This window comes from Mus musculus, chromosome 9, assembly GCF_000001635.26.
Source record: "Mus musculus strain C57BL/6J chromosome 9, GRCm38.p6 C57BL/6J".
NCBI classification, from domain to species: Eukaryota; Metazoa; Chordata; class Mammalia; order Rodentia; family Muridae; genus Mus; species Mus musculus.
The window spans coordinates 67,856,835-67,882,722 of record NC_000075.6 but is presented as its reverse complement, the minus strand read 5'-3'; the positions used below and the strand labels follow the sequence as shown (position 1 = coordinate 67,882,722).

Below are 25,888 nucleotides of genomic sequence, written 5' to 3'. Positions count from 1 at the left end.
CCGGTGTGGTGGCCCACGCCTTTAATCCCAGCACTCAGGAGGCAGAGGCAGGCGAATTTCTGAGTTCGAGGCCAGCCTGGTCTATAGAGTGAGTTCCAGGACAGCCAGGACTATACAGAGAAACCCTGTCTCGAAAAACCCAAAATAAATAAATAAATAACATTGTAGAAACATTATGTTAAGTAAAATAGATTATTAAGGTTTGTTTTGAGCTAGGCATGGTGGTACACATCTATAGACCTAGCATGAGACAGGAGGGTTGCGGCAAATTCAAACCCATCCTGAGCAATATAGTGAGTTCTAGACCACGCAAGACTAAACAGAAGCGCAGATACTTCCCTCTTTGGTGATGTAGCTACTAGAAAATCTACAATGGTAAAGGCCTTTCACACTCTTTATTAGACAACTCTAAACTAAAAGCCCAGGTCCCATCCTCTCAGCTCAGGTCTCCAGCTCTGCTATCCAAAGCCTCTGTGCATATGGCCACACTTGGAAAACAGAGAGAGGAAAAACACTTGCTCTAAAAAATTAAAGGAATGGTACTTGAGTGTTTGCTATTAAAAACGAAGGTGACAGGGTTGGAGAGATGGCTCAGTGGTTAGGAGCAGGGGCTGCTGATGCAAAGGGCCTGGGTTTGATTCCAGCACCATGTGGCAGCTCACAGCCCCCAATAACTTCAGTTCCTGGGACCTCATACCCTCACCTCATCTTCTTAGGCTCCTGCAAGCATGAGTGCCCATGCATTCACAGAGGCTCACACACTATATATAAGTACAAATAAAAAAGGTTGTTAAAAATTGGAAAAGTAGCTCAGGGCTTGTACCAAGTTCAACAGCCTGAGTTCAATCCCGAAAGCCTACAAGGTGGAGGGAGATAACTGAATCCTTCACATTATCCTCTGACCCCACACACACGCACACATGCATGTACACACACACACACACACACACACTGCTAAAAGATGAGAAGAAAAAATAATGAGAGAAGAAAAGCACACTGTAATTCCCCTACGATTATGATTTCAAAGGGAATAACATCATTCAGTACAGTTTAATAAGATCAAGTATAGTTTGGGGGGAAAGATCAGATTAATGGAAACTATTTGTCTGAAATCTCTTTTTTTAATCTTTCCTTTTTTTTTTTCCATCAAATGTCAACAGAAAGAAACAAAGGTACCACCACACTACAGACAACGACTAATGACAAGCACAAGAGCGATCAGAACGCAGGGCTGATTACACCAGAGCTGCCCACGGGAGCCTTACCTGAGGCTTCGTCAGCTCGATGGCAATATTCTGCACCTCTACGTTCCCATCGAGTTTGGGGGTTTTGAGCTCTGATTCTGCACCAGGATTCATGTAGAGTTTTGCAGAGGCTGATATTGGCTGGAAAACTGGCATCATGTGGAAAGATGGAAAATAGGCTTACATGTACTTAACTATGAACAACTATAAATAATTATGAGAATATTATACACTGAAAGTAAAAAGGTAAAAGATGCTATGAATATGTAATAAAATCACTAACAAGAAATATGCAAGGCCTCACATAAATGAAGACAGCACACACAGGACCTGCACAGGTTCAAGCCAGATGGGGTCCCAGTACTGAGAGGGGGAAGTGGACATGAGCTCCCACCCCTAACCAAGAAGCTACTCCGAGGGAGTCTCACTGAGTGTACAACACTTAAAGGCAGGCCCCATGCCCAGTAATAGGGCCAACACAACACTAACTCTATAGCATCTTCAGCAGTTTATTTTTGTCTCATTATGCTTTCTCTGGGCATTTTTTACTTGACTGGTCTTTTGATTATAAATTACAGTCCAGTTTTGTGTTTCTATGACTGTCCTGTGTGTGCTGTTGTCTCTGTGTGTGTATGTATTTTTATGGCTGTCCTGTATGTGCTGTGTCTCTATGTGTGTATGTGTTTTTATGGCTCTCCTGTGTGTGCTGTGTCTCTGTGTGTGTGTCTTTATGGCTCTCCTGTGTGTGCTGTGTCTCTGTGTGTGTATGTGTTTTTATGGCTTTCCTGTATGTGCTGTGTCTCTGGGTGTGTATGTGTTTTTATGGCTGTCCTGTGTATGCTGTATCTCCCGGTGTGTATGTGTTTTTATGGCTGTCCTGTGTGTGCTGTGTCTCCCGGTGTGTGTGTGCTTCTCGTGTTTCTTCTTTGTTTTTTGACTGTTTATCGGTTTTGTTCTATTCTTCTGGTTTTGTATTTGCCTGTTTTCTACAGAGAGAGAAAGAAGCACAGAGCTGAATGGATGGTGATGTAGGGAGGGCCCAGAAGCCTATTTTCAATCAAAAAAGAGAAACAGATTGGGGGGGGGACTGCACGGGGGGGGGGAACTGCACGGGGAGGGGGGGGTGCGTGTGCAAGAGAAAGTGATATATAAGGATCTAGCAAGTTAGGTAGCTTGCTAGTTAAACCCACTCTCCATGGTTTCCTGGGAGTCATGGGCTCCCAAGTAAGGAGAATACAGAACACAGTTCCTGTCTGCAGCTGGGTTTCTCTATGATTTAATACTTTATTATTCATTTAAAATATTAAAATAGGAGAAATAAAATCTATTTTTTCTTAATAATTGACAAAATTTAGAAACAAATAAAATCATCCTAGGAAACAAATGACCAGTATACTGTTTTCAAGTTCATCATATACAAACAACATGAGAAAAACTATAAACACTTTAAGGTTGAGTAACAGTAAAAACTAAAAGTCTACTAGGGATGGTAATAGTGATACATTATAACTATGAATAGAATCAAGTCCAGATAGGTGTATTTATTACCTTATAAGTATAATTTGCAATAAATTGTATAATATTTTGACTGACTTATGTGATTGATAAATGCCTAAGAATTAAGATGAATATTTTCTAAACTATTTTTAATCAATGAAACTGAAATTTTTTTACAAACTTTAAATTTCTGTCATTATTCAAGTGGATGAACGTAACAGAAAGCACCATCATCTACAACGATGAGCTACGAAGGACAGGAGGGAAAGCTTAGAGAACCAGGACAACCGGAATGTGGAAAGAAATGGACATGGAAGTTAAGGATGATTATAAAGAAGTTCACTGAATGACAGCAAACTAATAGCTTCTCAGGATGAAAGAGATAAGCAGGAAGCTCTGTCAGAGAAACAAAGGAGAGGCTGCCAAAAAATTACAAACTTCACTTTAAAAAATATCCAGCGTGATTGTCTTACACTGCTAGAGGTGAGATGAACACCACAACCCCAGAGATTCCAAAACTAGGGAGAGAAAGAAGGAAAAAAAGAAGAGGAGGAAGGTAAAGGGAGAGAAGGGAGAGAGGAGCCAAACCACAAGACAAAGAACTGTAACAAGGTAACAGAAGGGGAGGTCAAAAGGAGGCTGGCTACAGGCGTGAGCCCAGCTCCTCTGCCTCCCCCATCTTTCTCCAGCACTTTGTGGCTAGGTCTAGTCCTGAGGAGTTACCATCCAAATATGCATGTGTGGCCAAGTACCATAAAATTAACACATTCTGTCTGCTAAAGTAACTTCATTAAGAAACGTCTGTCTCCATGTCTCTTCCATAAATGAACTCTCCCTGGTACTCACTGTACTGATGGTCTGGGGGGATGTTTGTACTTGTAAGAATTTCACGTTTCAGTTGCTCCTGAAGAGATTTAAAGTTGAGAATGAAAGACAAAGACAGTTAGCCACAAGTACCAAAAATTAAAAAAAAAAAAAAAAAAGAAAAAAAAAAGGTTCTCACATCTGTACCTTCATTGTTCTCTTACTAATAACTATCATGAGAAAAATATACAGTCCTGGAACTCACTCTGTAGACCAGGCTGGCCTTGAACTCAGAAATTCGCCTGCCTCTGCCTCCCGAGTGCTGGGATTAAAGGTTGCCTGCCCAGCTTCTTCCCCCCACCCCCTGTGGGGGGAGGTTTAGACAGTATAAATGTACAGGTATTTTTCTTTATAATAAACACACAATGACCTGAATATCTAGGAGCATAATATCACACTCCTCTCTATGAAAGCCACCCAGAGACAGTTAAATATCTACGACATCCTAGACAAAGACTGAGTCTCTGTTAGAGTTCCTAGAATCTGAACGCTTATCTAATCCAGAGAGTGCGGCTGTTCTGCCTCCCTTTTCTAACTGAAGAAATGAGACACTGGCTCAGTACACTGGGCCACCATGCAGGAAATCATCACCACAGCCATTTGAAGACTTGTAAGACGCATGAGCTCCAGGTCTGAGGGGTGGCATCCTCACAATACTCGTACTCCTTCTTACAGGAAACAGCATCGTAAGAGCACCACAAACTGTGCATGAACAACCACAGGGGGCGCTCCCTGTCACCGCCAGGGGAACGGTTTCAGAACGAATTATCAGAGGGCTCCTCTGAAGAGACGGACTAAGTTCAAATGTTGTTTCAGACTTCTGATTTAGTGATCTGCCAGTTAACCAAATGTCTGCAGCCTGCCCTCACTAAGCCCCCCCCCCCCTTTTAAACACACTTAGGGCACACAGTCAGCACATCAAGGTAAAAATGGAAATTACCAAGATGTGCTCCCTCGATCCACGGTAAGACATGCAGCAGCCAACGTTCCAATAGGCGCTGAGACTGTCCAGCTTCACGAGCTATGCAAAAGAAATGGAAGTGGTCAGGCCTCTAGAGCACCCTAAAACTGTGCAACAGCAGTCAACACTACCCTCCAGCTCACTAAAAATCTGAACGTTAAAGGAAAGAAAATAGCCAAAAATGAAGGGGAGTGTATACAAAGGACTTTTAAGTTTAGCATTTGTTAATTTTTTTAATGTTGTTTGATTTTAAATTTTAGCCAATCAGGATTCTGGGTGATCTACCTATGACTACTCTTGAATTTAAAAGAGCAAATGTTATATTTTAAATTGGCTGTCTTAATCAATTTGTTAAATAGACTATTTCTGAATTTTAAAATAACTCTTGTTGCCTTTGACAGACTTAGGTATTTCATATAGATTGAATGTTCCGATAAGAGAAACATTCTTTTAAACGTGTTTCTGGGAACACAGTTTCAGGAAATTCACATTCGTTCAATTATCAAATAGTAAAAATTTAGCATCTAGCAGACTGTTTGCCTGATAAGGAAATCCAAGCTCCCTGCAGCAGTTATCGGGGCTGCGCTGAGGAGGGCTGTGGGAAGGACCTTATGGGCAGCGAAGCTGGGAGAGCTACAGACTGCAATGGTGGAGGTGCTGGGGAGCAAGCATGCTGAGGAACCACGGCAAGCCCTGACAAGCCCCGCAGTTAAACACAGCACATGCCTGCTCGGGTATGCATGGTGTGCAGCTTAACCACACCACAAGTTACGCTTTCTGCATCTACGACCTCATCTGGCTAGTCTTACATGACCTACCACCTGGGAGGTTGCTTGTGTCCAGACCCTTCACTTGATGGATGAACCTAAACTGCAGCGCAAATAAGTGATCACAGAGTCTCATACGACAAACACTGGCTCCAAACCAGATCTCGGACTCTTCCATGCCTGACTCATCTTTATTAACAAACTACAAAGGCAACATAAGTCCTTAAAGTTCAAGGCATTTTAGGCTCACTTAGTCACCCATATTAAACACATTTTCCCTAATGAGCTAACTTTGCCAAGGAACACGTCAACCCTATTAAAATACCTCTGACACTCAACATGTTTTATTTGTTTGTGCTTTATGAGGGAGAGTGTTAAACTCTCAATCAGTATGAAATACCTAAGTCTGTCAAAGGCAACGAGTATTAGTTTAAAATTCAGAAATAGGTTATTTAACAAATTGATTGACAGCCTATTTAAAATACAGACTCTTAAACTCAAGTGGTTGTATACAGATCACTACGAATCCTGATTGGCTAAAATTTAGAATCAATCAAAACTTATTCCATAAATACATTAAATGTCCAAAGACATCTCAATTTTTAACTTTAAAATGTTAAAAATAAGTTATTACCATACTAAAAGATATTATCAGGATGCCCCCAACTGTGCATACAATATTCCCTGGCATGACACTTGCTAATTTTATAATATACAAAGATTGTGACGTTTCCTCTAAATACCAGCATTTTATATGACCAGAAGTAGTTCCTAAGAGTTGGATCTTTTACTAGAAATCAAATATGCTTATATTTACTCCCATGCCTTCCCAAAGTTCCTGAAGGCTTAGATGTTACTTTTGATCTACCCCCAAAATGTACTGAACACTTTTGCAAAGTTTGCATTGAAATGACTAAATGATTGTACTTTGGGGGCAGAGTGAAATGAGACACCTCTCCAAGCTGGCCCCGATGGCTGGATGCTGACAATGCTGTTCTCTCCTACCAACAGATACTTCTGTTCTAAAAGATCTTATCCACACGAGCACAAAAATTGATCCCCACCAAGAAATTCTAGAACCATGTATATGAAAAATATAATACCTTATATATAATTTTTTCTGCTTCATTTAAAATGCATGGAGTCCAGTGTTCATTAGTTGTCTAAAAAGAAAAGAAGGTCAACTCTTACAAAGCAGTATGTGTCATACACACTTTAGTATCTGTAAGTAATAATCAAATAATTTAGAAAGAAAAGTGTCCAGCCAGATGGCTGAATGGGTAAAATCATTTGCCACCAAATCTAACAACTTGAATTCAACCCCAGGACCCACATGGTCTAAGGGGAAACAGAATCCTACAAGTTGGTCTGATTTTCACTGTGTGTTATGGTGAAGAGATGCCCCCTCCCCTCTCTCCAACACACACACACACACACACACATTTACAAAATAATTTTTTTTTAAGTTTAAACCTTACCTAGGTAGTGTCAGGTAAAGTTTGCTGTTTCTTTATATATTCATATAACAAAAAGAAGCAATGAAATTTAAATTTGAAGGAACTCTGTTTCAACCAGTTTCCTTCATTTAGAAAATTATTGTTGGGTTACTATATGTCTGAAGTCATAGACAGGAATAAAAACAGAGAGCTGGTATGTACAGGTGAAGAAGATACACATCCCTGAGAACTAAAAATTGCTGTAAGGTAGGATGGAAACACAGGGAGTGTGGAAGTCAGCACAACATGTGTGTGGCATGGCTGACAAGGCCAAGTACTAACATCCACTAGGGGGCATTGCTGACGGACTGCCTGACAGATTTCACAAGCTGAAGAGTCAGAAGGAACTAAGTGGGAGTCAGGGAAAGCAGACAGTTCTCAACAAGCCTGGCTAAGGAAAGGGTGGAGAAGAGCTGGTTAGAGTCAGGCCGGGGATGGACACTTAAACAGAGCCTTTTTAAGTTTTGTTGTGAGGAAGAGATAAGAATATTTAAGACTAGCATTAATACCAGCACTCAAGAGGCAGAGGCAGGAGGATCTCCATGAGTTCAAGGCCAGCCTAGTCTACTTAATGAGTTCCAGACAGCCATACATACATAATAAGACTTTTTCTCAAAAATAAAAACAAAATGTGCTTAACTGATTATAGGACGATATAAAGAAAGAGAAAAGCTGATCTGGAAGAGAGGATGACAGAACGCAGGAATGTGGAGACAATGAGACCTGTAGACACGGGGGACCTAATGTGGAAGCAAGGCTGTCACTGAGAAGACAAAAGGAAGAAAGGTGTGTATACAAAAGAGGCAGCAGACTTCCTGACAGCTTCTTATCAGTGAGGCCCAGCAGCTGAAGCAGGACAATGAGCCACACACGTGAGATAGACTCAATCTCACAAAACACAAAAGGGACACTCTCTGAATCAGCTGGTACGTGTAGCTTAGCTAGAAGCCCAGCTCAGTACCTGGGATAACAACATGTTATGGATCTTGTCACACTAAGACAGGGAGAATGAGGGAGGGCGTTAATAAATGCTAAGAAGAAAGTAAAAACAAACAACAAAGGCAAGCCACTCCCTCGCATGAGTTCTAAAACCTGAGCAAAATCACCAGGCTGTAAAAGGGAAAGGCTACACGGGAAAACAAAACAGCAGGCACCAGCACACAGTAGGACCACTTGCACTACACACAGTAAGACCACTTGCACTAGCATGCCTTACAGACCAGGTGAAGTGGTCTGCTAGCTCTCAGGTTTTTTGTTTTTTGTTTGTTTGTTTTTATTTACTTGGTAGACACTCAAAAGTATGGTGTTGTTTATGAAGTCTACTATTTGGCTATTTTCCAGATCAATGACCCCTCTTCTACCCTTAAGAACTCAGGCTCTGGTTGCTACTGAGTGTTAAAAGCTACTTCATGTCCCCAAGTATGTTTCTTACCGCTTAGTTACTTAGAAGAGTAAAAAAAAAAAAAAACACTCTGCCTATACTAACATACCCTATATTGCTTAAAAGAGACTAAAGAGAAAATATATGTATTATAAAATATCTAATCAATATAAATAATTTAACACATCCCAGTCTTCTCTCTCTCCCTCTCTCTCTCTCTTCTTTCCCTTCTTCCTCTCCTCTCCCTCTCTCTCTGCACGCGCGCGCGTGCACACACACACACACACACACACTTTCTCTACTCGCTGGAGATCCTAGAAAATATTACCAAGTACAAGCTCAGAACACTACAGAGACACAGCATCTATTTCTTCTGAATGCTTTAACATTTGTTATGTGGAAGCATTTAAAAAAATCAAGATATTACTAAATATCAATTATTACTGAAAATGGCAAACTTGGAGAAAATGTGCAGCAAGAGAGTTCTTCAGAAACACAAAAGCTGTTTAAAGCAACAGTGTGTCTTAGTCAACTCAGTTCATTTCAGAATAGTAATACTTTACAGATTCCACAGAAGTTTGAAATAAGCCAACATTACCAACAGACTAAATTCTCTCAGGGTGACACCAAATGAAAGCGGCCTTTCTGGATCCGTGATCTACCAAAGAAGAAAGGGAACATTAAATATAAGATGGTGGCGCCTTGCCTTGTCTTGCCTCAGTAGGAGAGGATGTGCCTAGTCCTGCAGTGACTGTATGGGCCAGGGTGGGTTGGTACCCAGTGGGTTGCTCCCCACTCTTCTCAGAGGAGAAGGGGAGGAGAGCATGGGGGTAGGGGCTGTGTGATGCTAGACTGTGATCTGAATGTAAAGTGAACAAATAAATTAATGGGAAAAGAAAGACTGTGAAGCCTTTAAAACAGACAGCATTCCCATAAGTGGTCAGTCCACATAAACAACACCAAATAAATTCAGAGGTTGTTTTTTTTTTTTTGTAACTAAAAATAATGATTTAAAAAGTAGAGGTCATGATTTTGAGACAAAGTTTAGGGAACACAGAAGGAGCTGGAGAGTGTGGCAGGGAGGGTTGGAAATTATATAAATACAGGATTTATATATGCAATTCTCAAAAGAATAAAAAATTTAAATTTAAAATAAAATGTAAACAATAAAAATAATAAATAGGCAGCTGGTGAACACATGTCCAAGAGGAAGTCACACAGCCCAGGACCTGCAAAGACAGGAGCTGGGTGCTGACATGGCTGTGTGTCCATAGAAGCGTTACAACAGCTCCTAGGCCACTAATGTGCTATTTTCCCAGAACTATGACCAGCAGACTCTTGCTTAGATGGTTAGAAAGAGATGGACCTTTGTGTGTATCGTGATGTTCTCCACAAACAATGACGTCAGCACTTTTAGTGACTGCCCCAGCACTTAAGGTTTCCATCTTTGGAAATGTGACCCATCTTTATGGTTTTCCTTCCCTTGACACTTCAAGAGTATCTGGTGAGGAAAGGCTCTAGGTCTTGTGTTTTGCTGAGGTTGTTCTGTTTTTCTTGAAACAGGATCTCACTTTGAAATCCAGCCTGGTCTTGAACTTTCAACCCTCCTCTTGCGGCCACGCTTTAGAATCTTAATATTTACTTGACCAAGTCTATTTATCCCAAACCTACCACGGAGGGACTGCTTTTCTATTTCTGAACTTTGATACGTGATAGTTATAAATGAATGGTGTTCAGCCTGTATCACAATGAGCATGATGTCTGTCTGTGACCATTGAAGGATGCTCGAAAGCCATGGGCAACCATGTGCTTGTGATGGAGGTATGAACTACGACAAAATAAATTGTAAATGTGTTCTACAGCATCCAAATGGAACGCCACAGTCTTGTCAGACAGACCCTTATCAAACAGGAAACGTGTATATATGCTCTGGGGTAGCTGGAAAGCACAAACAGCTTCAAGACTTTATTTGTAATTAATACATATAAGTATTTAATTTATATGAATGTATAATGGAGACAGCCATGGTGGTGCACACCTATAATTCTCATACTCAGATATATATACAGATATAGATATAGATAGATAGATATAGAGATATAGATATAGAGATATGTGAGATCATGCAGTATTTGTCTCTGTATAAGTAGTGTATTTCACTTTATGATAATCACCAGTTCCAGCCATGTTGCTGTGAATGACAGAACTGCCTGTTTTCAGGCCTAACAGTATTTCACTGTGGAAATGTACAGTATTTTTGCTAGGCATTCATCTGTCCACTGAATTTCAGCTGCCTCTGTACCTAAGTTATTGTAAACAAACCTGCAGGTGTCTCTTCAAGATGCTTCATTCAATGTATTCAGCTTTATACCTAGAAATCAGTTGTTGGGCCTTCTGGTACTCTTAATCTGCTTTCAAAACCAGTTCTAATCATTTGCATTTGCAGCCACAGTAGAGAAGTGCCCCATTTTTCCACACAGCTTTAACAATAACTCATTTCCATAATATACTGGGTACATTTTTCCTGACTTGCTACAGCAAGATACAAAGTATCTTGGTTAGCAAAGTTTACTTTAATACCTCCAGAAAGCCAAGAGATAAAGTAAGCAGCAGAGTGGTTTGCTTGTTTGTTTGTTTGTTTGTTTTCTCTCTCTCAGACTACATATGCATCTCATTGAATACTGTCACACAAAGCACCCAGGAAGGGGAAATAAAATCCTGTCCATCAATAGTCTTCTAATCTAGTCAAACTTAAGGCAAATTAACATGGAAATCCAAGTTGGCCTCCCCCAAGATCAGCTTCTAACCCCAGTGTGGGTGCTTCTGAGCCGTCCAAGCCCCCTCAGGGGCTGGTAAGAGGCTGTAACTACACTGACCAGAGGCCCTGCCTGCTGACTGTCAATACCAAAAGTTACTCCATCACCTTTCACAACTAATTGTTTTGACAATATAAATGAAATTAGTTTCTTAAAGTTACATCAGAGCACATACAACAAAATCCAAATAAAGCAGAGAGAACAGTCAACCCCTGCAGCGGTTTTCCACTCTGTTTATGTATGCATGGCCTGGCCAGCACTGCTGAGTGGGAAGGGTGGAACACTAGCATATTTACAGGGGTGGCTATCCTAAATTTAAATTAGGTTCAGTTAATCTATAGATGGAACATCATAAGATACAGAATGTCATAAAACACATTCAATGACCAGCAAAATACTGAAATTACTTACATCATCTTCATATTTAATGTGAATGTCTGTAATTTTCACTTGAACATTTTTTATTACTTGAGTTGCCAATTTTTCCAGAAATGTATCCTTTTTTGCTTCTTTGGGCTTATCTATGACAAAGAAAAACAGGAGCTCAAGACTTGCAGATCTTACACACCTCACGACCGATGGTCAAAGAGCGCTAAAGGCACTACACAACGGAAATTACAACGTATGCTATGGTCCTTAGATTTATTTTAGAATCTGGCAAATAGTTCCAGCTTAAAGTTTAGTTTTATGTTTAAGCTGCACACTAATGTTCATTTTACCTTCTTAGACAGAAATCAAGGTGTATAAACAGCACAGGTAGAGAACTGCTTGTACCTACCTTTGGAGCGATCAAGACCTTTAAAACGTTTCTTAAAATGTTTTTTGTGCTTTTTACGCTTACGTCCTTCTCAGTGGAAGCATTTTAGTGAGAAAAGGATAAAAGTCAAGTTAGCAGACAAGAGGACAGAAAAGAAAATATGAGAATTCTTCCTGACATCAAAGCTCAGCGAGACTTACCTCCCTCCACACTCACTGACCTACTACTTCAACAATAAATACAAACTCACAAGCTTTCTTTACTATATCAACATTCTGCAGTAAAGAACAACTTTTATCCTAGAGAATAACTTGGCAGGTACATTTGCATAAAATATGGATAAAATGTATCCATTCCCAATGGAGTTTCAATATTAATAACTACACATTACAGTGTCACTTTAAATTCAATGTAACCAAATATTGGAAATGTAATGATAATGATATAAAGCCTTCCGGGAAAGGTTTTGAGCAATGTGCGGCAGGGGCACAGGAATACAAATGGGATGGCATTGGGTTGAGGGCCATGGCCTCTCTAGATGATGATCTTCACAAACAAAATTGCTCAAGCATGAGGTAGAGCTCATGAAAGTAGGAGGGTATAAAGCGTACACTAACCAGTACGTTCAGCTAGCAGTGGTTCCTCTAAATTGTACCCTCCTTATCTGGCTTTCTCACATTAGCCAACACCTTTCTTACCCAACCTTCGAGTGTTCTGATCAACTGACAGCCGGGCATCAGCCGTGACCTGACCTCCAGAGGCAATTCTGGGTAGTCTCCTGACTCTGTCCCCATCCTCCCCTTCTGCTGAAAGGACCTTCTGCACTGCTACTGCATCTAATATACTAGTTGAGCCTGTCAGTTCCAAGTCAGGTAAAGGCTCTCTGCAGCCTGACAAATAAAATCGAACGAGTGTGCATGACACAGGCCGGGCCTTTGCCACGCGTGCCAGCCACCCACGTGGGAAACTGCAGAACTGTTGTTTGTAATTTCCAAAACACACTCATGCCGATGCTACCGCCTCCCTACACACCACTCTGCAATCAGGCTGCCGTCCTCAAATTCTTTACGGAGCCAACTTTTAGGTGTTGCTGTCTCATGTCCAACCCTCCTGCTGTATGACTCACCCCCTGTATGAAACTTTCCACAGCTCTGTGCAGCCTCGGGACCTGAACCTTACCCAAAATTCTAATAAATAACAAGAGCTCTGTATCTGAACTGTTTGCCTGATTTTTGTGCCAGTGGGCAAGAGGCTCCCATCCAGCAAGAGACTTCCAAGGACAGAGATCCGTATCTACGCACAGGTACATAATATATGCTGTTCACACGAACTGAAACATCCACACATAAACATTATAACAAAATACAAAAATACGACCGGAATATACTGTATATAGCTGCAAGTTCTATTTTATTTTGTTGATATTTGCAAATTGCTCTACCATAAAATTAAGACAAGAGCTAGAATTACAAGAATAAACTGATTTTTCAGAAGAAGTCCCTTACACACAGGACAGAAGCTGAATGGCGCAGCCACTAGCGTTCCAACTCCATAAATCAAGCATACAGAAGACTGCGTTCTCAAAGAAACACCACGTGGAGAAGGTAAGAGAGGCACTGCACTTGGCTGGAGCCTCCCACCCTGACCACTGTCTCTCGAGTTCCCAAGTGCTCTAGCCCCTGTTCTATCTTTAATGTCAGTGTGGGAGGCCCCACGTCAGCCCTCCTAAAACCATCTTAGCTCTACAAAAAAGCTACACAATTTTGAAAGAAAATCCTTATTTAATCTAACGAAGAATAAATTTCTGATTCTCAAATACTCTAAAAACAGTTCTCAAAATTTTGGTCTCAAGACCCTTTAAACTCACATTTAAAGCATGAGCAATTTGAAGAGATTTTAAGTAATATAGGCTATTATTATTCATATTTATGATGCTAGAAATAAAAAACTATTTTTAATTCATTCAACATAATATTAAACTATCACTTGATTATAGTTATGTACTACGTATACATATAATATATATACATACATGTGTATATATATTATATTCACAGTGAGAAGAATCACATGATTTTACATTTGTACAAATGTAATATCTGGCTTTAGTGGAAGCCTTTAATATCAGGTTTAGTGGAAGATGGCAAGATTCACATATCTGCTTCTGCCTTCAATCTGCTGAGATATGTTGTTCTGATTGAAGTACATGATGCAAATATGATTTCAAAGCAGATATGCAACTGGAAAAAGGAAGAGAGTTTGCATGGTCTTGTGTAATTATGAGGAATGCATTCAAGCTTAGTAAATAGAGTTTCTCAATTAGGTTTTTAAATTATATATAAGATCTATCATCTAATTACAGTCAGCCAATAAAAGTCAGCTGGCCACCGCACATGTGACATGGGCCTTTCAGACAGCCATGGCTCTCCAATCCTTGGGCATATGGAAATCATGCTGCAGTGAGTGAGGCAGAGCCTCCTCATGCTTCATCCTGCCGTGTTTAACACAAGAGGCGAATTAGCTGCAATCACCCCAGTCTCCCGGGAATGTCTGGGCATACTAGGTGGCTCTCAAGCTCGAGGTGGCAACTAAGGGGTTCTTAACATTCTAATGTTTCCTTAAAAGCACCAAGTGTTCCTACTCAAATATGACAGTTCACTCTTACTTTGTTTTGTATAGTCGCTACACACTCAAACTTGAATGATGAGAATCTGTCAATCTTTCGAGTAAAAACAGCCTTTGTCCCTAAGAAGCAAGTTCACACAGTTCACACATCTGCATGAACAATCATCCCTGAGAATCAGCTACCTCAGCATTCAGAAATGCTTCACACACACTCTCTCCTGTGTGTCCCACAACATTTTAGAGACCTGCTCAAGAGTTAGTGTCCTTTTAAATTTAAATTCTATTTTGTCAAGAAAAAACTTTAAGAAACACTGGCACATTTGATTTGCTTTTGCTTTTGTAATGAGTGCACAGTAGCAAAGAACACAGTGACCGGTGGTCCAGTGAGCTGTCCTTCCTTGAATCAGGCCATGACAGCCACTGTAACAAGCCATTACTTCTACCAGCATACAAATCAACTCAGTGGAAATATCACCATGAAAATAGCTCTAATAGCCCTGCCTTTCTGAGAATTGATACTCTAATGTTTAAAAAAAATGACATGAATATGCACTGAAAAACTGAAAGGGGAAAGTGTCCTGAAGAGCACGCGCTGCCAGCTACGGGAAGGACGATGCCATCATCAAAGGAATCTTGTCACTGCACTGAGAGCCTCACTTCACCAGGATTACTCTAAAGTCTAGAGGAAGAAAGGTAATGAGTCAGCTAAGGCTTTCCTCACTGTGCCTTCTGCTGGCTTTCACAAGGCCAGTGGCTGTGTAAGGCATGAGGATAGGTCACCAGCATTCATTATAGCTTCCAGGCAGACTCTTCCTAGAAGGGCCAGAAGACAGCCGGTTCATTGCAGCCTATAAAACTGCACAATGGGCCCTAAAATTCTCCGTGCTATCCTCCTATTGAACAAAATAACAAATTAGCAGTCAGCCATGGCTACTACAGTGGTAGATCTGTATAGAAACAAATTTAGCAGTCAGTCATGATTACTACCATGATAGATTTGTAAAGTAGCAAATTACAGTCAATCATGGTTACTACTGGGGTTTATTTGTAAATTAACAAATTAGCAAATCTGATTACAAATCTCCGCCATGGTAACTTCCATACCTAGATTTTTAAAATGAGAAATTGTTCTTATGCTGTGAAACTGCCATGCAAATTCTCTCACTATCAAACATATATATTAAAGAAGTTAATTATCTGCATAGGAATTCTACCATAGCGTTCAGTATTTGAAATTTGAGCTGCAGACCCATTTACCATTTAGTCAAAGCAAATCTAAATTGTGCTGAAATTAACATAAACTCCTGAAGAGTTATAAAGATATAATATTTCATTTAAAATACTGAAACTGTTGCTAAATATCTGGTACACATCCTAGTGTACTTAAGATTTCCATTCTAAATCCTACAGCAAACAGCCTTCAGTTTGCTTTTGTGAAGCTTCGGGTTTCAGCTATACAGGACAACAGACTAGAGAAGATTGTACAGTCAGGAGGACAGGAGAGGGAACGCAGGAGTTCCTCCTTGAGGCTATGGATGAAGTATTAAATATACACACACACACACACATATATATGTATGTGTGTATATATGTATACATATATGTATACATATATACATATATAATATATATTATGTATAATATTATATATATATATATATATTCCATCTTACTGCTTCTTGCAGATTTGAAACTCTCTGCTGTAAGCAAGAGAAAGCCCTCAGTTGGGAAACACTATTACTGTACTAAAAACTAAGGCCAAAGGGAGGGCAGTGCGCATTTCCCAGTCACTGGCAGAGCTGAGAATTCTACAGGGGCAGTGAACTGTGCTGGCTCACTCACAAACAGCAAGCTCCCAGCACAGAGTTTTCCAGGAGACACTCAAAGACTCAGTGAATGAATGAATGGCTGCGGAGGGTGGAAAAAGGAAGAGATGGCAAGGGTATGAATGTGAATTACATTTCCATATTTCCCAAAGGACGCACACTATGCAGTGGACTCCACTCAAAGCTCAGACATAAATAAGAATATCAGTTTCATGAAGTTAAGTAAAATTAACCATGCATACCCACCAGGCTTGACGTCCTTGTAAAGCAAGTTTTCCAAGCCATACATGAACTCCCCTGAGTGTGCACCTGCATCCCACGGCAGCAGGAACCAAAACGCAAAGCATGGTAAGACACCTTTAGTTTTGCATGGGAAATGCACCCAAACTTAGCTTCAAAAACTCAGAAACCACATTGCAGGACATGTGAAGAGGCAGGGGCATAAAACCATCTTCCCCAAGGAAACATTCTTTCAACATATAAACCTTCCTTTTATATTCAAACAAAACTCCCATTGTGAAAGTTGTAACAATCAAATTGGGCAAGGCAGGTAAAGAGCATTGACGGCTTGGGTCTCAGTGTCATCTCGAATTTTCAAACACAACACAAATCTGCCATCTGGGTTCTCCTCCTGCCTGTCCTGTGGCCCACTTTCATTATGTTCCCATGATGCGTGCCACTAACTTTAAAGTCAGATGAGAAAGTCTCCTCTTAGTTCACTGTGTAACTTGTTCCTTGCAGACAAGCTGCCCGCAGACTTTACTCACTCGAGTCAATATGGCTAGACAACTCCCTCTCCCACTTCTCTCCCTAAGGAAGCCCAGCCCAGACTGCAACTTCAGACTTCAAAGAAAGGTTATGAACTCCCCCTCCTCAGCCGCTGGAGGCTAAAGTTCACCTTTGCACTGGCAAACGTGGTCCTTGACCTCATCGCCCGGTCATTCAAATCTCTTTAAAGTAATCTCACCTAGTTTCCCAACCGTACATGCAACCAATCTCTCTCTCTGTCTCTCTGTCTCTCTATCTCTCTGTCTCTCTGTCTCTCCATCTTTCACTCTCTCTGTGTGTCTCTGTGTCTGTCTGTCTGTCTGTCTCTCTCTCTCTCCCCTTAACTTCCAGCTGTTCCCCACATGTGCTCTGGGTTTTTCTACCCTGTCTACCCTGCCTCCCCGACCTGGAGAACTCTTTCCTTCTCTCTTCCATGTTCACAGAACACACTGATCTGCACAACTTAACAGTGTCATCCCATTCTGAAGTCTCCTAGCACTCTACCTGTGCATTGTTGATGAGACTTAGCACTTTCTCCTGTTCATCATTGAACAAACACCTTCTTGCCCAATTCAAATTGCCTGATATCAGAGTTCCATTTTCAGCAACATATAAGAGCATAGTGCCTCAAAATCACCCAGAAGCTAGCAGACACAGCATGCAACAGCTGAATTCTCAACCTCCTTAATACTGTGTTTTGAGTTTTTAATTGTTGTTTGGTCCGGTAGGTCTGGAAGGCTGGGGGTTTCTTGGGGGGGGGTGGGGGGACTGTGTGTCTGTGTGTAGTGTGTGTCTGTTTTGAAACAGTTCTATAGTCAACCTCTCCTGCCCCATCCTCCTGTTAGTATGAACTACCACTTCCAGGATCTTGAATGTGATATTCTAAGCCCAGGGGAAAAAAGAAATCTAGCATTCAGCCTTGAGCGAAATTTCAGTCACACTGAGAGCTAGTAGATGTGCCCAGCAAACACAGGAGGAAACAAAAGAACAGGCAAGGCAGCCATGGAGCCATGGAGGCGCTAACTCAGCAGAGAAGTAACAGGACAGGCTCAGCAAGACTACGTGTGCAGACCCAAACCCTAAGTGAATTTTAAACTACACAGGCACCGAAAGTGAAGCTCAGTAGTAGAGCTCCTGCCTGGTGAGGAAACGAGGCTCATTTATGCAGCACTGAAATAAACTAGAGGGGAAAAAAAGAATTCAGAAAGAAAACTCCAAGAAAAAAATAATAAGGCATATGTAGAGAGAACCAAAACAGGAATTAAAGCAGTTGGAAAACACCTGGAAAACCACCAAGTCATATGTGTCAAACTTAGTGCATTTCACAGCAGATTAAACAAAGAATGAAAGGGAATGTTTACAAGTCAAGAAAAACAAGACCTCTAGAAGGAAGTATAATCGTAGTCTGTCAGTAGACCTTTCTACTGAACAATTACCTTGTCATAGGAGGTAACTGGCCTAAAATTATGACCCATTCAGACTTCGCAAAAATGCAAGGGCATGTCTCTGTGGCCTTTGGACTCGTGTCAACACAAGGCAGGGGGTTGGGGTGAAAAGAAACAACAATGGCAGACGTTAATGAACCAGAAAAGAACAGCACTGAGACTCCTAAATCATAACCTGGCTTAAAAGAACAGGGTATGAAGGACAGCAGAGTGTGCACAGGGGACTGCCACCTATCACCCTAAGTGTTATGGGGGCCATTTGATTGTTAAGTGTATGTATATATTACCTTGCAAAATTAACATTTTAAATGTGGAAGCTAACATAGGAGAAGCTGTATATGATGGCTTCCCAAGTACAGAAAGCCACTCCAGAGAAATAAAAGGGAAAAAAAAAAGCTTATCTTTATAGCTAAGCAAATTCTATAAAATTGAAATAAAAAACTTCAGATTTTTGTTCCAAACAACAGTAACAGCATTTTTTTTTTTTTGGTTTTTCGAGACAGGGTTTTTCTGTATAGCCCTGGCTGTCCCGGAACTCATCTATCACCCTTTATACTTTCTACTTTGTACACCAGGATGGCCTCAAACTCAGAAATCCGCCTGCCTCTGCCTCCCAAGTGCTGGGATTAAAGGAGTGCACCACCACTGCCCAGCCAGTAACAGCATTTTAAGGAAGCTATGTATTTTAGAGTAAATCGACATGAGGGTTTTATCTTCGCTTGTATTTATCTGCCCATGCAGGCCAGAGCATCCCCTCTCGTTATCTCCCTGAGTCCCTACACAGGCAATGGTACCCCAGACTTTAAAATCAAGAAAGACTGGGAAAGCAAGTCTAAAGAAAGTGCGATAATAATGTAGTAACTATTAATGAATATGGTAAGATGAGAAGCAGTTAACCAATGGTCACAATCCCCTCAGGTATCAAATAACAAATATTCAATATATCAGATATTTATATCACAGTTCATAACCACAGCAAAATTACAACTGTGAAGCAACAATGAAATAACTCTATTGTAAGAGGTCACCATGTCATAAGGTCACAGTGTTAGGAAGGTTGAGAACCACTGATTTAAAGGATGTTTATCACTCAGATAAAAAGCTCACAAGAAGATGATGCATATCCAACAGAAACTAGGAAAGAATATTTATAAACATGGTCAAAATGATAAACCAGTTTTCTTCAGTTATAGGAAAATAATCTCTCATCATATTCCTCAGTTCCTAAATTAATCTATGTTACATTCAGAACCCAGTACCTGAAGCTGAATTTCACCTTCTGATTTTTAAATACATTCTGACAAATCTGAAAACTCATCACCCAAGAAGCTGCCATGTTTGCATTTCCTACTGCACAGGCCTAACAGGCCTAACACAGGACAGGCTCCATAGGTGTTCACCCTCCATAGAGAAAGCACGAGTCTCCACCAGACACAAACACATCAGCGAAGAGCTGACTTATTATGCCAATTGAACCATCAACTACTAAAACAGACCAGATCACACCTTTCTTATAGAGCACTGAAAACACTTAGTTACTTTTTAAGCTCTTAAATTAATCCTTGAAAAACAGTGAGTTGGAGACTTCACAAAGGTAAAATATTAATTATATATGTGACTGATTATAAATGTATAGTTATGTATCACTATACCTAAATATGCCATTATGCCTAGATGAATATATGTGTGTACATGTATATGCACATTTATGTGCATGTATGTGCACTGGTGTACGTGTGTGTGTGCGCGTGCGTGCGTGTGCGTGTGTGTATGTGTGTGTGTGTGTGTGTGTGTGTGTGTGTGTGTGTGTGTGTGTAAATTAAGAAAATAAACTAACTTGGAATTATATAGAAAGAAATGAAGTCCCACTAGTGTCCAAGTGACACACCTCATTTTTTATTGAACTACTTCTACATACGCTAATGAAGCAAAATGGATTTTTTTTCTTAGAAACCATAGACACTACTGGACTGCCATCAGAACCCCTCATCATGCTTTATTAAAGTGTAAAGGAGAAAAGGGGAAAAACTCTTAGGCTTTCACATATTTTCTTCCATTTTGATAGCCTCTGTATTAAGACTGGCATTAGTAACTTCTAGTAAAGAATCAACATTTCTACAAAGGAAAAACCTACTTGGAAAAGAGGAATTATGGTCAGTGATGTGGAAACCCCAAGAGCAGATACTGTTTCTGAGGCTGTTGTTTGAGAAGAGTCTCCGATGTTGCTCACACTACTGGGCCATGGCATCTCCCACATCAACCTCCAGAGCGGCCAGAGTTAAACAACCACACTCAGCTCAAGAAGTCATTGTAAAATAGACTCCTCACTGGCTCGTGTTTCCAGAGCCACAGAAAGAGGCTCCCCATCTCGAGTGCAACTGAAATTCAACTCACTTCTAAGTTAATATCTGCTTTGTCTTGTTGTTTTACTTGTAGAAAAAAAGACATAAACACAGCATGAAAGAATAAAATTCAAAAATATGTAATAAGAAACTACCTGCCTTCGTCATTGAAATTCATATACACACCACCAAATGATTCAAAAATGATACAAAATACTGATAAATTGTGTCTCGGTCAGAAACAGGATATGGTTTAATTTTATAGAGATAAACTGACTGGAATCTAGAAGAGTCCTTCACTCATGACTCTACAGACTAATAATGCTTTCATTTCATCCCACCCTAGCTCTAGAAATCAAAGTCAAAATCAAAATGTACTGTAATTATCAAATTTATCTGACCAAAAAAAAAGAGAGAGAGAGAGAAATTATTGAGAGTGTTGAAATGTTGAAGCCTGCAGAAAACCTTGTTTTGAAAATCCTTTCTCTCATGAAGAGATGGAAACAGAATACCAGCAGCAAAGCCTTGTACATAGCAATACTCCTCCTACTGTGACACCTTAACCCTGTCATCATACAAATACACAGGTGTTTGTAGTGAACACATACAAAATGTGTAAATGAACACACACAAATTACACACCTCAATGTCATTCAAAACACAGTTGCCTTCAGGAACTTAAAATAAAACTGTCACCAGACAAAACCAATCGATCCTCAATGTTGGCCACTGAAATATTTATAAACAGTATTTTAAGATCTGAAAAGAAGGTTCATTCTTTGGAACTGGGCTTGAAAGCTGGGTAGTGGTAGTGACACACGACTTTTACCCCAGCACTCCAGAGACAGAGGCAGGTGGATTTCTTTGAGTTCTAGGCCAGCCTGATCTACAAAGTGAGTTCCAGGACAGCCAGGGCTACATGCAGAAACTCTGACTCAATAAATAAGTAAATAAACAAACAAACACCTTATGAAATGACATTAAATATGCCTAAAACATAGGTATGTCTAGGTATTTACAGTGAGCTTAATTAATAAAATAAGCTTACCTTTCTCTGCTGCTTTCTGAAGGGCTTCTTCAATTCGGCAAAGTTCTTTCTGTTTAATATCCTGCAAGGATTTTTCTTCTTTCTCAGCGTCATACTTAATACCTAAAAGCATACAGTTAATTCTCACAAAGAAATCAGCAAACAAATAGAAAACTTTAACCTTATTTTAATTATATGTTAACATCATTTTTATAAGATAAAAAACCACTTCTGCAAAAATTAACCTACAAAACATTTACACATATATGATTCCTATTTTTTTTTATTAACCTCACAAAAGAAAAAAGAAAGAAATTAGAAGGAAGTAGTTAAAGCCAGGAAAGATGGAAAAGGCTGGGTAGATAACTAAAAGAGAAAAGCAGAAGATAGAAAATATGTCAGAATACTGGCTGCTACTGCCTGATAAGAGGTTTAGTACCTTAAAAATTATTTAAGGGAGCTAGAGCTATGGCACAGTGGTTTAGCACCTTTGCTGCTCTCGCAGAGGACCCAAGTTCAGTTCCCAGCATCCATATCAGGCAGCTTACAACTCCAGGGAACCTGTACACACGTGGTGAGCATAAACTCACAAAGGCACACACAAATACACATAAATAAATAAATCTTTAAAATAAGTAAATAAAAGCTGGGTGCGATGGTGCATGCCTTTGATCCCAGCACTCGAAGGCAGGGGCAGGTGGATCTCGTGTTTCCAGAGCCACAGAAAGAGGCTCCCCATCTCGAGTGCAACTGAAATTCAACTCATTTCTGAGTTAATATCTGCTCTGTCGTGTTGTTTTACTTATGGAAAAAAAGACATAAACACAGCATGAAAGAATAAAATTCAAAAATATTCAAGCTCAAGGCCAGCCTAGTCTACAAAGTGAGTTCCAGGGCAGCAAGGGCTACACAGAGAAATCCTTCCTCAAAAAACAAGAAAGAAAAGAAGAAAAGAAAAGAAGGCAGGCAAGTAGGCCTCATCTGGGCCTCTACATTGACATCATCTGGAGTCAATGTAGATTGATAAAAATGTTTTCACAAAGTATTTTAGGAATAATTAATAACCACAACATCACTTTTATCTGTAATCTCATATCTCATAATATATGTTAAGAAAATAGAAAAGTTAAATCTATAAGGAGATTTTAAAAGAAATACATATATGAAGCTGCCATGATGAAAGGCAATATTTATATGGTGAACTAAAAAACTGATTTTAAATAGAGAAGGAAATAGCTATAATATTTTATAATAAAAAAAACAGTTAATATTCGCTACCTTTCCAGCTTTTCACTATCACCGTGAAAACCATAAGACACAGACATATGAAAAAGTCAAGCTAATGCTACGTATTTAATGTGGTGGCTGGAAAGTAAGGACCCAGTGCCATAGATAGTGATGCAGGCGAGATGAAAATAAACAGGATATCTGCGTTACGGTTGGGAAAACATTCAAATTGTTCTCATATTGTACATTTTAGCTGAAAACACTAATAACTAAAGATATTAAGCTTCAGTATTTCAAGATACTGATTATTACTAAAATACTGTGATTCCTAAAAAAGAAACTACCTGTTATACCTGTGTGAAAGAACACTTGTTTAAAATCAGAGGCAAGAAAATGTGGGAAAAGTTTCTAGTCTTGAAATATGTAAATTAATGTATTGGTAGATTTTTAAATTTCTTACTTCAGTTCATTCTTCAATAGTACATCTGTCAAGTGCATCTCAACTTTTAAAAAAAAGCTTCAGATACAAAGTAGTATCTCTCTACCTCCATTATTCGTGGGAGGATAAGCTTAAAAAGAGACTGAATTTCAGCAACAACAGAAAAGCATTCGGTACACAAACATTTGACGATACACACATGTGCATATGTAAATGCACGCACATTCACTACACTGTAGACACAGGATCAGTTTCTTGCACACACTCTAGCTTCCTCCTTATATTAGAATACTTCACAGGGAACAATTTCACTTCATTGCAATGTTACTGAATGATTACAATGTAAACAGCATACTTGCTCCAGGGACCACAAGCAGGTATAATCCTTCTAGCGTGGCAACGACTGCTTCTCCATAAAGGTTTTTCCAAGGAATCTTCAAAGTTAATTTATCTAAAGAAACATAATTTCCATCTTAAATCCTTACTTGACTGCTAAAGAAGACACAAATAAAGTTTTCATATCCCGGGGAAAAGTATGTTTGCCACTCAGGAAAAAAAAAAGGGAGGGGAAGAGAATCAATATTCAAAATGTATATTTTATACTTTCCAAACTTTATGAAAACGACCTCATTTGGTATTTCAAAGCCCTAGGGTAAGTCAAACAGTAGTCACTGCAATTTGGAAGAGGAAAAGGCAGCTCATTGTCACTAATCATTGATGCCCAGCAAGGTCATCAATAAGGATGCTGGAGCCAGAGCTCAGCGCTGGACAACCTGAAAACTACACGTGCTCTTCCAGCTCCGCCACCAACTAACTCAGCACAGCCAATACTATGCAAATAGGAACCAAAGCAGCAGAGAAGTCCCCTCTCTTCTTTATGAATGTGGGCAGCAGGTCAAGCAGCTATGAATGGAAGGGGCCGGATTCAAAGGCAAAGCATGCTGTTTCGCAATCAGTACTCTCATCTTTTATGTTGCTGATGCTATAAAATTCAGATTTAACTTCCAAATTTGTACTCACAAATCACTTAGAAGCAGAACATACTTTCTCTTTTAGAAACAACTGTATTAAGCTGAGCATGGTGGTGCACACCTGTAATCCCAGTAGTTGGGAGTTGGAAGCAGGAGGATCAGGAGTTCAAAGCCAACCATGCTACACAGCGAGTTGAAGGTCATCCTAATGACACTCAGAAAGGAGCCAGTTAAAAACACCTACTTTCAACTGAAGAACTATGGGCCTAACATTTGTAACTCACTTGGTGTTATATGAGGAGAAGGCTATGCATGGCAGAAGAGAAAGGAAATATGAATTCTGAAAGAGGCAAAACCATTTCAGGGGGCGCTTCTTATCTCTATCTTTTTCCCAGTTTCTAGAGCTCCTCTTTCCAAGGCCACAGACGGCTAATGTGCCAGTCAGCTGTCATGACTGCTACACGTCTGTCCTAACCTTTCCTACCCCAGAAGTTTTCCATGATCCAAAAATAAAATATCTTCCTCCATTATAATTTTTACTTATATGTTTTGTGTGTGTGTACTTGTTTGGGCAGCATGTATGTCTGTGGAAGCCAGAAGAGAGTGTTGGAGCCCCTGTAACTGGAATTAAGATGTAAGCTGCCACGTGGGTGCAGGGGATTGAACCCAGTTCTTCTGTAAGAGCAGCTGGTGCTCTTAACTGAGAAACCTTCTCTCTAGTCCCCTTCATTATAATTTTGATAAATAATGGCATTAGGTCAGTGCTGCTAGCAAGACTTAGTAGAAAAGAATCTGACTTGACTCCCTCGTGGATATGAACAACTATGTCATATGACCAGCATCGCTGGCATAGTTAGAGAAAGGTGTTCAACAATCAAACAACTTGATACAACAAACTGAAAGGAAATAAAATAATGTTATACAAGGGAGAATATTCTGGCCAACTGGGTAGCTATATAACCATGTCAGTTTTATGTGGATACTGTAGTCCAGGGATAAAATTTCAAATTATTTCTGCATTAAAAAGTTCATTTCTCAGGGGCCAGAGAAACGGTCAATGGTTAGGCTAAGCATACCTAGTGCCCTTTCAGAGGGTCCAAGCTCAGTTCCCAGCACCCACATCAGGTGGATGGCAAAAACCTCTAACTCCAACCCCAAGGGCATCTGAGCTCCATGGCATTCCTGACCTGACACACACACATATAATTTAAATTTATAAAACTTTTTAAATTTTAATTTCTCTTCAGTTTTCAAAGCTGTTGGGTTTCTTATATGGCTTCCAGGCCAGGGGAGCCTAAGCAACATCAGTACACTTCTGGATCACTTCTAATTCTTGTGGATTTAGAGTAATTACCATCTGTATTTACAACGGATAATACCTACATCTAACTTAATGACCTCCTAACAAGGCAACTGCCTTCTTAGTGAGTATAAG

The 25,888-nt window shown here is 39.9% G+C and overlaps 1 protein-coding gene across 6 annotated transcripts in view; it reads right to left on the bottom strand.

Moving 5' to 3' along the window:
- Vps13c (vacuolar protein sorting 13C) overlaps positions 1-25,888 on the bottom strand; it is a 157,429-nt gene that overhangs the window by 115,022 nt on the left and 16,519 nt on the right. For 4 of the 6 annotated variants that reach the window (XR_379424.2, XR_001778932.2, XM_006511226.2 and 1 more), the window contains exons 4-13: positions 23,838-23,933; positions 21,838-21,939; positions 16,481-16,543; positions 11,805-11,870; positions 11,438-11,547; positions 8,809-8,868; positions 6,437-6,496; positions 4,546-4,626; positions 3,588-3,645; positions 1,266-1,393 (exon numbers count right to left, since the gene is read on the bottom strand). Coding sequence is in view for 4 of the 6 variants with exons in the window: in XM_006511226.2 (XP_006511289.1) it covers positions 1,266-1,393; positions 3,588-3,645; positions 4,546-4,626; positions 6,437-6,496; positions 8,809-8,868; positions 11,438-11,547; positions 11,805-11,870; positions 16,481-16,543; positions 21,838-21,939; positions 23,838-23,933 (824 nt within the window). In the remaining 2 variants the exon portion in view is untranslated. The remainder of the gene's footprint in view (positions 1-1,265; positions 1,394-3,587; positions 3,646-4,545; positions 4,627-6,436; positions 6,497-8,808; positions 8,869-11,437; positions 11,548-11,804; positions 11,871-16,480; positions 16,544-21,837; positions 21,940-23,837; positions 23,934-25,888) is intronic. The other 2 variants (XM_006511224.2, XM_006511225.2) reach the window with 2 other exon arrangements.